This window comes from Ostrea edulis, chromosome 3 (genome assembly GCF_947568905.1).
Source record: "Ostrea edulis chromosome 3, xbOstEdul1.1, whole genome shotgun sequence".
Classification (NCBI taxonomy): domain Eukaryota; kingdom Metazoa; phylum Mollusca; class Bivalvia; order Ostreida; family Ostreidae; genus Ostrea; species Ostrea edulis.
In genome coordinates, this window is record NC_079166.1 from 94,360,525 (window position 1) to 94,376,029 (window position 15,505).

Here is a 15,505-nt window from a genome sequence, read left to right on the forward strand (position 1 = left end):
ATACCACACAATACTATTAATGCCATTATAATTACTGCTATTGTTCTAGGAGTTACAAACTCCCAATACCACACAATACTATTAATGCCATTATAATTACTGCTATTGTTCTAGGAGTTACAAACTCCCAATACCACACAATACTATTAATGTCATCATTATAACTACTGCTATTGTTCTAGGAGTTACAAACTCCCAATACCACACAATACTATTAATGTCATCATTATAACTACTGCTATTGTTCTAGGAGTTACAAACTCCCAATACCACACAATACTATTAATGTCAATAACGGGACATGTCACCTTGAGTCACAATATCTACAACATTGATAGCTATAACAGTCCCATGATAACTTTCACATCAATGTTTAAAAAACTTCAAAATCACCTCTATCATGGTGGGCCTGATTGATCCGCATAACACACTAGTATTTTTAATCACACATCATTTGAAACCGGAATGCTTAGTTCTAGGAATTGTAGTTAGAATTGTGTAATCCTACACAACATTTCTAACATACTTAGCTTTTTAAAACTAGATTTACTTCCTGGTTTTTTTTTTATTGAGTTTCAATGCATTAAAAGGGAAATAACTCTTACTGAACAACAGAAAATGTGTTCCATTTTACATCCTTCTGCACTGAAGCACTGATGTACTATGGTTATTTGAAAACCTTTCAATCTTGAGACTCCAATCATAGCAACCTGTAACACCGTTATCTACTTAATTTCTGAAATATCAATTCTTCAAAACACAAAAAAATCTCAGTTTACAATGTTCAAGTGGAAATGTGCAGGTAAAAACCTCGGAGTTATGGACAGGTAAAAACCTCGGAGTAATGTACAGGTAAAAACCTCGGAGTAATGTACAGGTGAAAACCTCAGAGTAATGTACAGGTGAAAACCTCGGAGTAATGTACAGGTGAAAACCTCGGAGTAATGTACAGGTGAAAACTTCATAGTTATGTACAGGTGAAGACCTTGGAGTTATATAATGTATTTATATATTTACTATATTTATGAGATTAGTTTCATTCATTACTTGAGCTTTCAGGGAATTTTTGTGAAAACCTTCGATTTAGGGTTCACAAAAAATGTGCACGGTTGAGGCCTTATATTCTTGCTTTGCTGTATCACAAATTTATATATATATATATATATATATATATACATGTTTTGTAAACAAAATAAATGGTATCCTTGTTTATAAGTGATACTGCAGAAACAGAAAACACACACAAATGTCTGAAGTAATGAAAAATGAAAGATTTAAAATTGAACATCACCTCTCTCTTTATTATGTACCAAACTCTTCTAGAAACCCATCTACAGGAGAGATTATCCACATTGAATGGAATATGCCACAGCTTAATATTCCTCAGGGCCAAACTATAAAGGCCTAAATGGTTAACATTCCTCAGGGAAAAAACTAGAGGCCTCACACCTGAACATTCCTTTGGGCCAAAATAGACTCCTCATAGCTCAAAAAATAGTGGCCTCATAGCGCAACAATCCTCAGGGGCGGACATTTCCTCCGATTGCTTGACACAACAAAATCTGCATTTTCATGCAATCAGACAAATATGATACGCTCAGATTAAAAAATCCCTCATTTCCAAAATTTCTGACTGCCTCCTACACCACATCAGTGCTACATCAGTACTATATCAGTCAGTACTACATCAGTCAGTACTCTATCAGTCAGTACTACATCAGCACTATATCAGTCAGTACTTCATCAGTACAATATCAGTCAGTACTACATCAGTCAGTACTACATCAGTCAGTACTACATCAGTCAGTACTATATCAGTCAGTACTACATCAGTCAGTACTACAGTACTACATCAGTCAGTACTATATCAGTCAGTACTACATCAATACTACATCAGTCAGTACTACATCAGTCAGTACTACATCAGTACTACATCAGTCAGTACTACATCAGTCAGTACTACATCAGTACTATACCAGTCAGTACTACATCAGTACTATATCAGTCAGTACTACATCAGTACTATATCAGTCAGTACTACATCAGTCAGTACTACATCAGTCAGTACTACATCAGTACTACATCAGTCAGTACTACATCAGTACTATATCAGTCAGTACTACATCAGTCAGTACTATATCAGTCAGTACCACATCAGTCAGTACTACATCAGTCAGTACTACATCAGTACTATATCAGTCAGTACTACATCAGTCAGTACTACAACAGTACTATATCAGTCAGTACTACATCAGTCAGTACTACATCAGTACTATATCAGTCAGTACTATATCAGTCAGTACTACATCAGTCAGTACTATATCAGTCAGTACTACATCAGTCAGTACTATATCAGTCAGTACTACATCAGTCAGTACTACATCAGTACTATATGAGTCAGTACTTCATCAGTACAATATCAGTCAGTACTACATCAGTCAGTACTACATCAGTCAGTACTATATCAGTCAGTACTATATCAGTCAGTACTACATCAGTCAGTACTACATCAGTACTATATCAGTCAGTACTTCATCAGTACAATATCAGTCAGTACTACATCAGTCAGTACTACATCAGTCAGTACTATATCAGTCAGTACTACATCAGTCAGTACTACATCAGTACTATATCAGTCAGTACTTCATCAGTACAATATCAGTCAGTACTACATCAGTCAGTACTATATCAGTCAGTACTACATCAGTCAGTACTACATCAGTCAGTACTATATCAGTACTATATCAGTCAGTACTTCATCAGTACAATATCAGTCAGTACTACATCAGTCAGTACTACATCAGTCAGTACTATATCAGTCAGTACTACATCAGTCAGTACTATATCAGTCAGTACTACATCAGTACTATATCAGTCAGTACTACATCAGTCAGTACTACATCAGTCAGTACTACAACAGTACTATATCAGTCAGTACTATATCAGTCAGTACTACATCAGTCAGTACTACATCAGTCAGTACTACATCAGTCAGTACTACATCAGTCAGTACTACAACAGTACTATGTCAGTCAGTACTATATCAGTCAGTACTACAACAGTACTATATCAGTCAGTACTACATCAGTCAGTACTCCAACAGTACTATATCAGTCAGTACTACATCAGTCAGTACTACAATAGTACTATATCAGTCAGTACTACATCAGTCAGTACTACATCAGTCAGTACTACATCAGTACTATATCAGTCAGTACTACATCAGTCAGTACTACATCAGTCAGTACTACATCAGTCAGTACTACATCAGTACTATATCAGTCAGTACTATATCAGTCAGTACTACAACAGTACTATGTCAGTCAGTACTATATCAGTCAGTACTACATCAGTCAGTACTACATCAGTCAGTACTACAACAGTACTATATCAGTCAGTACTATATCAGTCAGTACTACATCAGTCAGTACTACATCAGTCAGTACTACATCAGTCAGTACTACATCAGTACTATATCAGTCAGTACTACATTAGTCAGTACTACAACAGTACTATATCAGTCAGTACTATATCAGTCAGTACTACAACAGTACTATATCAGTCAGTACTACATCAGTCAGTACTACAACAGTACTATATCAGTCAGTACTACATCAGTCAGTACTACAACAGTACTATATCAGTCAGTACTACATCAGTCAGTACTACAACACTACTATATCAGTCAGTACTATATCAGTCAGTACTACATCAGTCAGTACTACATCAGTACTATGTCAGTCAGTACTACAACAGTACTATATCAGTCAGTACTACAACAGTACTATGTCAGTCAGTACTACAACAGTACTATATCAGTCAGTACTCTATCAGTCAGTACTACATCAGTACTATATCAGTCAGTACTTCATCAGTCAGTACTACAACAGTACTATATCAGTCAGTACTTCATCAGTCAGTACTACAACAGTACTATATCAGTCAGTACTACATCAGTCAGTACTACATCAGTCAGTACTATATCAGTCAGTACTACATCAGTCAGTACTACATCAGTACTATGTCAGTCAGTACTACATCAGTCAGTACTACATCAGTCAGTACTACATCAGTCAGTACTACAACAGTACTATATCAGTCAGTACTACAACAGTACTATATCAGTCAGTACTACATCAGTCAGTACTCCAACAGTACTATATCAGTCAGTACTACATCAGTCAGTACTACAACAGTACTATATCAGTCAGTACTACAACAGTACTATGTCAGTCAGTACTACATCAGTCAGTACTACATCAGTCAGTACTACAACAGTACTATATCAGTCAGTACTACATCAGTACTATATCAGTCAGTACTATATCAGTCAGTACTATAGCAGTCAGTACTACAACAGTACTATATCAGTCAGTACTACATCAGTCAGTACTCCAACAGTACTATATCAGTCAGTACTACATCAGTCAGTACTACAACAGTACTATATCAGTCAGTACTACAACAGTACTATGTCAGTCAGTACTACATCAGTCAGTACTACATCAGTCAGTACTACATCAGTACTATATCAGTCAGTACTTCATCAGTCAGTACTACATTAGTCAGTACTACATCAGTCAGTACTATATCAGTCAGTACTATATCAGTACTATATCAGTCAGTACTATATCAGTACTACATCAGTCAGTACTCCAACAGTACTATATCAGTCAGTACTACATCAGTCAGAACTACAACAGTACTATATCAGTCAGTACTACAACAGTACTACATCAGTCAGTACTACATCAGTCAGTACTACATCAGTCAGTACTATATCAGTACTATATCAGTCAGTACTTCATCAGTCAGTACTATATTAGTCAGTACTACATCAGTACTATATCAGTCAGTACTACAACAGTACTATGTCAGTCAGTACTACATCAGTCAGTACTACATCAGTCAGTACTACATCAGTACTATATCAGTCAGTACTACATCAGTCAGTACTATATCAGTCAGTACTACATCAGTCAGTACTACAACAGTACTATATCAGTCAGTACTATGTCAGTCAGTACTATATCAGTACTACATCAGTCAGTACTACATCAGTCAGTACTATGTCAGTCAGTACTACATCAGTCAGTACTACATCAGTCAGTACTACATCAGTACTATATCAGTCAGTACTACATCAGTCAGTACTACATCAGTACAATATCAGTCAGTACTATATCAGTCAGTACTATATCAGTCAGTATTACATCAGTCAGTACTACATCAGTCAGTACTATATCAGTCAGTACTACAACAGAAGTAGATCAGTCAGTACTACATCAGTCAGTACTACAACAGTACTATATCAGTCAGTACTACATCAGTACTACATCAGTCAGTACTTACATCAGTCAGTACTACATCAGTACTATATCAGTCAGTACTTCATCAGTACAATATCAGTCAGTACTATATCAGTCAGTACTACATCAGTCAGTACTACATCAGTCAGTACTACATCAGTACTATATCAGTCAGTACTTCATCAGTACAATATCAGTCAGTACTACATCAGTCAGTACTACATCAGTCAGTACTACATCAGTCAGTACTACATCAGTCAGTACTACAACAGTACTATATCAGTCAGTACTACATCAGTCAGTACTACATCAGTACTATGTCAGTCAGTACTATATCAGTCAGTACTACATCAGTCAGTACTACATCAGTACTATATCAGTCAGTACTTCATCAGTACAATATCAGTCAGTACTATATCAGTCAGTACTACATCAGTCAGTACTACATCAGTCAGTACTACATCAGTCAGTACTATATCAGTCAGTACTACAACAGTACTATATCAGTCAGTACTACATCAGTCAGTACTATATCAGTCAGTACTACATCAGTCAGTACTACATCAGTAGTATATCAGTCAGTACTTCATCAGTACAATATCAGTCAGTACTATATCAGTCAGTACTACATCAGTCAGTACTACATCAGTCAGTACTACATCAGTACTATATCAGTCAGTACTTCATCAGTACAATATCAGTCAGTACTGCATCAGTCAGTACTACATCAGTCAGTACTACATCAGTCAGTACTACATCAGTCAGTACTACAACAGTACTATATCAGTCAGTACTACATCAGTCAGTACTACATCAGTACTATGTCAGTCAGTACTATATCAGTCAGTACTATATCAGTCAGTACTACATCAGTCAGTAATTTATCAGTCAGTACTACATCAGTCAGTACTACATCAGTACTATATCAGTCAGTACTATATCAGTACTATATCACTTGTTGTATCAAATCTATCCATGTTTTATGACAGACTCACAAGCACTTGATACCCAGGATGAAGGACTGAGTCCTTTGTTGAATATAATCAGTGAGCATTTTTATCACTGATCTCGAGGTGCATCTCAGACAGATCTAATTATATTTTTAACACTGATCTCGAGGTGTGTCTCAGACAATTCTACTTGTATTTTTATCGCTGATCTCGAGGTGTGTCTCAGACAGATCTAATTGTATTTTTATCACTGATCTCGAGGTGTGTCTCAGACAATTCTACTTGTATTTTTATCACTGATCTCGAGGTGCATCTCAGACAATTCTAATTGTATTTTTATCACTGATCTCGAGGTGCGTCTCAGACAATTCTAATTGTATTTTTATCACTGATCTCGAGATGCATCTCAGACAATTCTAATTGTATTTTTATCACTGATCTCGAGGTGCGTCTCAGAAAATTCTAATTATATTTTTATCACTGATCTCGAGGTGCATCTCAGACAGATCTAATTATATTTTTATCACTGATCTCGAGGTGTGTCTCAGACAATTCTAATTATATTTTTATCACTGATCTCGAGGTGCGTCTCAGACAGATCTAATTATATCAGTTACGGACTCACCCTCTCCTAGACAGACAGATCTAATTATATTAGTTACGGACTCACACTGTCCTAGACGGACAGATCTAATTATATTAGTTACGAACTCACCTTGTCCTCGACAGATTCCTTCGCCTCTTCTTCCTTTTCTTTGTCTTCTTCTTCCTGTAAAATGATGCAAGCCACGTACAAATTGATCAAAGCTGAATAAAGATAGATGTTAGCTAAATAAATCAGAATTGATGTAAGCCCTATCGACTTAATCTGATGTAACCCTATTGACTTAACCTGACGTACCCCTACCAACTTTATCTGACGTAAGCCCTACCAACTTGAAATTGCATGATGTAAACCATATAAACTGAAAAACGATTTAAGCTATACATATTCAAAACTGACATTTCTTAATCAAGAACAAGAGGTACTGTGAGCAATGCTCACTAAGAATACCCCCCGCTTACCCCAATCTCCCAAAGGGTGTTGGTATAAACTACCTCTTTTCTGAATGTAAAAAACAAATGGCATGACAAACTGAACCATATTGCTACTTCGATGTCCAGTGCGCATGACCTTTGACCCCAAAATCGATAGGTAACATCTTCATCCCATGGGTAGTCCATATGTAAGATATGGTAACTGTAGGTGGCAAGGATAACGCTTTAGAGCCCAGAAACCATATTGCTACTTCGATGTCCAGTGCACGTGACCTTTGACCTTTTGACCCCAAAATCGATAGGGAACATCTTCATCCCATGGGTAGTCCATATGTATGATATGGTGACTGTAGGTGGAAAGGATAACGCTTTAAAGTCCGGAAACCATATTGCTACTTCGATGTTCAGTGCGCTTGACCTTTGACCTTTTGACCCCAAAATCGATAGGGAACATCTTCATCCCATGGGTAGTCCATATGTATGATATGGTGACTGTAGGTGGAAAGGATAACGCTTTAGAGCCCGGAAACCATATTGCTACTTCGATGTCCAGTGCACTTGACCTTTGACCTTTTGACCCCAAAATCTATAGGGAACATCTTCATCCCATGGGTAGTCCATATGTATGATATGGTGACTGTAGGTGGAAAGGATAACGCTTTAGAGCCCGGAAACCATATTGCTACTTCGATGTCCAGTGCGCTTGACCTTTGACCTTTTGACCCCAAAATCGATAGGGAACATCTTCATCCCATGGGTAGTCCATATATATGATATGGTGATGGTAGGTGGAAAGGATAATGCTTTAGAGTCCGGAAACCATTGCGTCTACAGACGGACAGACAGACGGACAACCCGATTCCAGTATACCCCCCCCCCCCCACCACCAACTTGTTGCGGGGGGTATAATAATGATTTGTGTTCCTAAAATACATGTAGATATCTGAAATTCAAATTCACTTTCAAATTCAATCTGAGAAGACATGAGACTTGAACATTCTTGATATTCTTACAGTGTTTCTTAATTCATACTCATTTCTATACATTTGTAAACAGAATGTAGACTATCTCTCTACTTTTACATGTATGTCCGTTCAATCCCCACCCCTTTCTAAGTCTGTTGGATCCCCACCCCTTTCTACGTCATTTGGATCCCCACCACTCTCTAAGTCTGTTAGATCCACCCCTTTCTGCGTCATTTTGATCCCCACCCCTTTCTATGATATGATTTAAACTCACATCTTTGTTGTCATAGGATACGATTCCAGTCGACCGACGTTCATTTCTCCGCCTCCGTCTAGCAAGAGCAGATGACTCCCGGCGACTGTCCCGATCTCCACCTTTTCCATCGGAGTCTGTGAATATAAAGCCCTTATTACTGTGTATATATAACAGCTACCACACCTCTCTGTCTTAGTAATCATGCTAATTCTATTTTTTTGTTAGTTTTTAAATCAAAACCAATAAATCTACTTTTCATTAAAATTCGGGAATAATGCAACAATTTTAAGAAATCAGTTTGATTGCATTATCCGACACGAGGAAAAATATTTGTTATAAAACCGTATCTGTCCAACTTTATATTGCATTCTATATTGAATCAGTAAACCATCGTTTGATTGGGTCAACATAAGATATCAATTCTCAAACAATCAGAAATGCAGTTTTGTGTTGTTCTCCCTCCAATATACACAGTTCTATGTCTGTCACCTCACAATATACACAGTTCTATGTCTGTCACCTCACAATATACACAGTTCTATGTCTGTCACCTCACAATATACACAGTTCTATGTCACCTCACAATGTGGAGGTACCACTGTATTTCTTGGTTCCACTCTCTAGCTCCCCATTACATATACATATCATTGAATTTTTCCTCTGTTTGACTCTCTAGCTCCCCATGTCCTATAAATACCAGGGCCTGAAGCTAACTTTTTATGTCATCAGTCCAGCCGGACTGATGGGGTATAATTTCAACCAGTCCACAGAAAAATTTACCAGTCCAACAGAGTTTTCCCGAAATAATTAAACATATTTCGTTAATGTTATTAAAATGAAATTTAACTCAATGTGCCACAGACAATATTGTAACACTTATATGTGGGATTTATATTTACGAATCAGATTCATCTGATATCTACAGAAACATGCCAAATGTGTGTATGAAATTTCATAAGTATATTTTCCAAAATGATGCTTCAGAAAATTAACCAGTCCCATCGGACTGACTAAAACAAATGTCAGTCAGTCCACCAGACTTTTAATCAGTCACAGACTAATGGGCATATGTCAATTTCGAGCCCTGAATACGATTGGATTTTTCCTCCATTTAACTCTCTAGCTCCCCATTAATCATGTATACATACCATCGGACTTCTCCTCGGTTTGACTCTCTAGCTCCCCATTAATCATGTATACATACCATTGGATTTCTCCTCGGTTCGACTCTCTAGCTCCCCATTAATCATGTATACATACCATTGGATTTCTCCTCGGTTCGACTCTCTAGCTCCCCATTAATCATGTATACATACCATTGGATTTCTCCTCGGTTCGACTCTCTAGCTCCCCATTAATCATGTATACATACCATTGGATTTCTCCTCGGTTCGACTCTCTAGCTCCCCATTACGTATACGGTTCCGTAGAGACTGTGACCTGGATAATCCCGTACTAGTTCCTAGACTCGAGGACGATGGGTCGGCTAATGATACAGCATTCCTCTCACTTCTGTCTCTCCGTGTATACACTACAAATAAAATCAAAGTACTGAAAGTATCTAAACACTTACAGATATAGCACATTATCCTCTGTATATACACTACAAATACAATCAAAGTACTGAAAGTAACCATGCAATCACCTACAGATATAGCACATTATCCTCTGTATATACACTACAAGTACAACAACATATATAGATATAGTACATATTAAAATATATAAATAAGCAAATTCAGAACAGGAACTAGTAAATAAATTTGAGTTCTTGCTTGATTTAATGGAGAGTGTGTGTCTGGGGGGGGGGGGGGGGGGGGGGGGGAGAGAGAGAGAGACAGGGGACATGTTAAAACTGTAAGAATGCATGACTTCAATGTAATGTTTGATTAGCTTTCAGCTATTTTCATGTAATACTCAGAATACTATTTAATACCTCAACTTTTCTGATATGTGATAAAGGTCAAAGCCTCAATGAACAATATAAATGAAACAAAGACATGGAAATATTAGAAAACTTCATTCAGAGAGAGAAAAATATATATGAGAATTTATAAAATTTTAAAGATGGGCATTGCCAGGGTGTTGGAGATAAGAGCAATATATTTGAAAGGTTATAAAAGAAGTCTTCTTCAGGGGACATGTTAAAACTGTAAGAATGCATGACTTCAATGTAATGTTTGATTAGCTTTCAGCTATTTTCATGTAATACTCAGAATACTATTTAATACCTCAACTTTTCTGATATGTGATAAAGGTCAAAGCCTCAATGAACAATATAAATGAAACAAAGACATGGAAATATTAGAAAACTTCATTCAGAGAGAGAAAAATATATATGAGAATTTATAAAATTTTAAAGATGGGCATTGCCAGGGTGTTGGAGATAAGAGCAATATATTTGAAAGGTTATAAAAGAAGTCTTCTTCAGGGGACATGTTAAAACTGTAAGAATGCATGACTTCAATGTAATGTTTGATTAGCTTTCAGCTATTTTCATGTAATACTCAGAATACTATTTAATACCTCAACTTTTCTGATATGTGATAAAGGTCAAAGCCTCAATGAACAATATAAATGAAACAAAGACATGGAAATATTAGAAAACTTCATTCAGAGAGAGAAAAATATATATGAGAATTTATAAAATTTTAAAGATGGGCATTGCCAGGGTGTTGGAGATAAGAGCAATATATTTGAAAGGTTATAAAAGAAGTCTTCTTCATACAGTGTACTACACTCTGCCAGAATGTTCAGTCTCATCAGCTATATATCTACACAATGTAGTCAGTCTCACCAGCTATATATCTACACAATGTAGTCAGTCTCATCCACTATATATCTACACAATGTAGTCAGTCTCATCCGCTATATATCTACACAATGTAGTCAGTCTCATCAGCTTAATATCTACACAATGTATCATTCCTAACCTAATATCTGATTATGTATCTATCAAAAAAAAAGTTTCATATTGATCATCAAAACTCTAGAGCTCTGACCCCTGTATTAGTGTACAGGGTACACACAGCTTGGATGCAATCACTGATCAGAAATACTAGCAAGACAAGAGATCATCAAGCATAAATCAAAACAAAAATTATTTACCTGTCAAAATGACTAGCATGACAAGAGATCATCAAGTATAAATCAAAACAAAAATTATTTACCTGTCAAAAATGAATTTCATATCAGTACTGACATCCACTAGGAACATCATTCATGCCCACTGTTTGTTTAAGATGCTGGACATCAGACAATTAGTCTGCATGCTCATTATCACATTACTAGGATCATTCCAATTATCACATCATTTCTTTTTAATACTACAAGCTTAGCCATAAATGATTTGGATACAATCTAAAAATTCTTTCCGAAAAAAAAAAAAAGAAAGAAATAAAATAAACTGTACATGCAATAATTTTCGAAAAGTTGCTAAAATAAATGATTACAAGAATAAAATAAAAGTATGGACTCAAACATTATAACTAAAAAACCCATCAGTAAATACTATAGGAGTAGTACTCAATAAAAGGATAATTGATATTGATACAAGATTGAGCACATCACTCTATCAGAGTTCTTGAAATTTCTTTGGAAGTGTCAGACATTTGGTCCGATACTGTTAGAAATAGTGTCTGCCCAAACAAAATTTTGTCAGTCCAGAAAAAAATGCATTGCTTTTGAGATTTTTATAAATTTTATTTATAATAACTAAATGTGTTATTGTATTCAATCTCCGTCTCAGCTATACGTTCATAAATTCTCCTTTCATACCCTTTCGCATCTTCCTCACACTCTGAATCTTCTTCAATTCACCGAGTCACTTTTTTGCTCCATTTCTCTCTCATCCTCCACTTCTGTCCCATCCTCCACTTCTCTCTCACCCTCCACTTTTCTCTCTATCCTGTCTATTCCTCTCAACTTCTTTCTCATCTTCCTCTGCAATCGTTTAAATTACTCTCTCTCACTTTGGCCCGGGTGTAGTTGGTCTCGCGACTTTGAGCAGATGGTGTCACCTAGTAATAGGTAAAACCGCATCAAACAAAAGTCATTGTCTCCCAGATTCCCGGTTTCTTTTCTCCTCGTAGTTCTCACAACAGATTCTTCACATTTACGTTTCAATGTCTTGCCGGATTTAGCATCGGTTTGAAAATTTATGGGCCATATGGCCGACATTTTTCCCGGTAAAAAACGGACTTCGATCCCGATCTTTTATCGGCCATCAGGACCGACAATTAAGTAATTTGTGTCGGACATTTACTACTTTTATCGGATAATCCGACATTACCGACACTTTCCAAGAACTCTGCTCTATTGCTTAAGGTCGATCGATCCTCATGTGATGTCATAGGTTTTTGCAAAAATCTTAATAAATTAAACTTTGCACATGATAGAAATATATCTTTCTGGGGAATGTTATTCAATGGATATAATAAAATATCTGGTAAACTAATAATACTGAAAAAGTTTATATTTTCCATAGATAATCAATTATTTATGATTTTAAAAATGTTGACAAGGGCAATAACTCCTATGCTGGAATTTCCTCTACTGGATGTCTATTATACATTGGTTTCCCTAATATCCACAATTAATCTATACATATTTATTAATTAGCAGTTTTTTAAAACTGTTGATATCTAAATTTTGTCATTTCAACAAGATCTTATCTATTTTTATTATTCTGTTTAACGAAAATGTGTGATTTTCTGATGTTGATGTATACTTCTGTTTTTGTATGTCTGACATCTTTAAAAAGGTGGTAACATATACATTTTCTATGGTTATTTATTAAAATAAAGTATAATGAGTGGAAATTAATAAAGTTTCTCCACTTTTAACCATTAATATTGATAAGTCACATGAGGATGGAGCTACCTTAAACCATGCATCTTACATCACTGTTACATGTATTCATAAAAATGGCATTATCTGGAGGTGTACACATTTAAATGACAGAGAAAAAATTTTATACAAGAAGGTTTTTTCACAACTTATGTGCAAAACAAATATTTCACAAAGAACTATGCACTCTAATTCCTGCCTACATTTTTAACTTTTACACTATATCATAAAAAGCTTTGCAATTTTGCTAATGAAATTTTTTTTAATGAAAAGTAGACTTCATTAGTAATTGATTATTAACTCGAACACCAGTGTTACTTACTTAAATGCTCTTAATTACAACTCCTTTTGATTAGGGTTGGGTACTGCCAGCAAAAATGATATTGCGATATATTGCAACATTTAATTTAAATATTGAGATATGTTGCAATATATTGCCTTTTTCAAATTCCATATAAATAACAAGGTTTTTAAAGCAATTATTGAATAAAACCTTACTCCTTAAGTCTTGAAATAATTTTACTGAGTACTTGCTCAGTAAAAACATAAACAACAAAACAGAAACAAAAATTTAAAAATTAACAACAAAACTGCTTTTGCTTTTCTGTTTTTACAACCTCGTATTTGGTGTGCATAGTTAAACTGTAAGTTTATAATCTTAGATGTTAAAAACACAAAATGCTAATTGTAGAATAGTGCAAGAAAAAAATCTGTATTTATATGTATTTAAAAAGAGAAATGCATTGTGAATAATGTACTGATTTCAGTTTTAATATAGGGCCTCAACTTTTTAATTTTAACATATCTTAAAGCTTCCCAAAAATCCCTTCTGTCTCATATATGTTTTACATAATTGGTTCCCATTTAGCAATCTATATTAGTTTCCTGTATTAAAGATTGAGGTAAACAATGCTACTTTGCAAATTAAACAACATACTAAGCTGCATGGTGGAATGAGAGAATGTTTCCGTTGTGTGTTCCATATAGTTGAATGATATTAAGATATACCGGTATCCAGTTTTCATATTGCGATGTATTATCGTCAGTGGAAATATTGCAATATACCGGTATACCAGTAATATCATATAATTCTACTTTTGATTAGGGGGTAGAAAAACCTGTTCCTTGAAATCAGGCTTTAAACACCATAAATTTCAAAATAACAGTGAGTGTGTGTGCAGTCATCACTGGAAGTCGAACATCCGAGTGGTTTAAGATCAAATCTGGAGTAAGACAAGGATGCAATATGTCATGATTCCTGTTCTTACTAGTTATTGACTGGATTATGAAAAAAAAAATAGTGACACAACAGGCATAAGATGGAACGTGACATCAACACTACATGATCTTGACTATGCCGATGACATTGTACAGCTTACAAGTTCCAGAGAGCAAATGAAGACAACAGTGAACAAACTAGTCAGGCATGCCAAATCAACCGGCCTCAACATCAATGCCTCAAAAACTAAAGTTATGAGAATTAATGTCAACAACACTCAGGCTTTTACAGCTGCAGCAGAAGAGACAGAGGATGTCACTAACTTCATCTACATCAGAGGCACCATTAACACCAAAGGAGGTACCACAGAAAAAATCAGGAGGAGATTAGGGCATGCATGATCCACCTACAACAAACTGACAGCCATATGGAATAACTCCCAGATTGGAAAGAAAACGAAGATAAGATTGTTCTATTCCAATGAAGTCTCAGTTCTACTCTATGGCAGCGAAACATGGAAATTGACAAAGGGTGACGTGCCAGTCCTGGATACCTTCCTACACAAGAGCCCAAGGAGGATTCTGCAGATATACTGGCCTCAAAAGGTACGAAACGAGACAGTGGGGGAGAGACCAGGAATGGAGCCCATTAGCAGTATTGTAAGGGAAAGGAGGTGGATAGGGCATGTTTGGAGAATGGACAAGACCAAGCATACTAGAATAGCACTCACATGGACTCCTGAAGGAAAGTGCAGGAGAGTCAGACCTAAAGAAACATGGAGAAGCACAGAAGAGAGAGAAATAAATAAAATTGGATTCAATACCTGGACAGAGGTAAGCAGGGTAGCAGAATGAAGGACAGAATGGAGAGGAATTGTTCACTATTCTCCACAGGGAGAGAGGGAAATAAGACAAGTCAGT

The 15,505-nt window shown here is 36.0% G+C and overlaps 1 protein-coding gene across 42 annotated transcripts in view; it reads right to left on the reverse strand.

The window, feature by feature from the left end:
* LOC125677364 (protein phosphatase 1 regulatory subunit 12A-like) overlaps nucleotides 1-15,505 on the reverse strand; it is a 96,165-nt gene that overhangs the window by 22,093 nt on the left and 58,567 nt on the right. For 22 of the 42 annotated variants that reach the window (XM_056159496.1, XM_056159485.1, XM_056159481.1 and 19 more), the window contains 4 exons: nucleotides 10,092-10,121; nucleotides 9,891-10,049; nucleotides 8,537-8,652; nucleotides 6,975-7,028 (listed from right to left, as the gene is read on the reverse strand). In XM_056159496.1, coding sequence (XP_056015471.1) covers nucleotides 6,975-7,028; nucleotides 8,537-8,652; nucleotides 9,891-10,049; nucleotides 10,092-10,121 — 359 coding nt within the window. Of the gene's footprint in view, nucleotides 1-6,974; nucleotides 7,029-8,536; nucleotides 8,653-9,890; nucleotides 10,050-10,091; nucleotides 10,122-15,505 lie in introns of those variants that run through there. The other 20 variants (XM_056159497.1, XM_056159487.1, XM_056159499.1 and 17 more) reach the window with 3 other exon arrangements.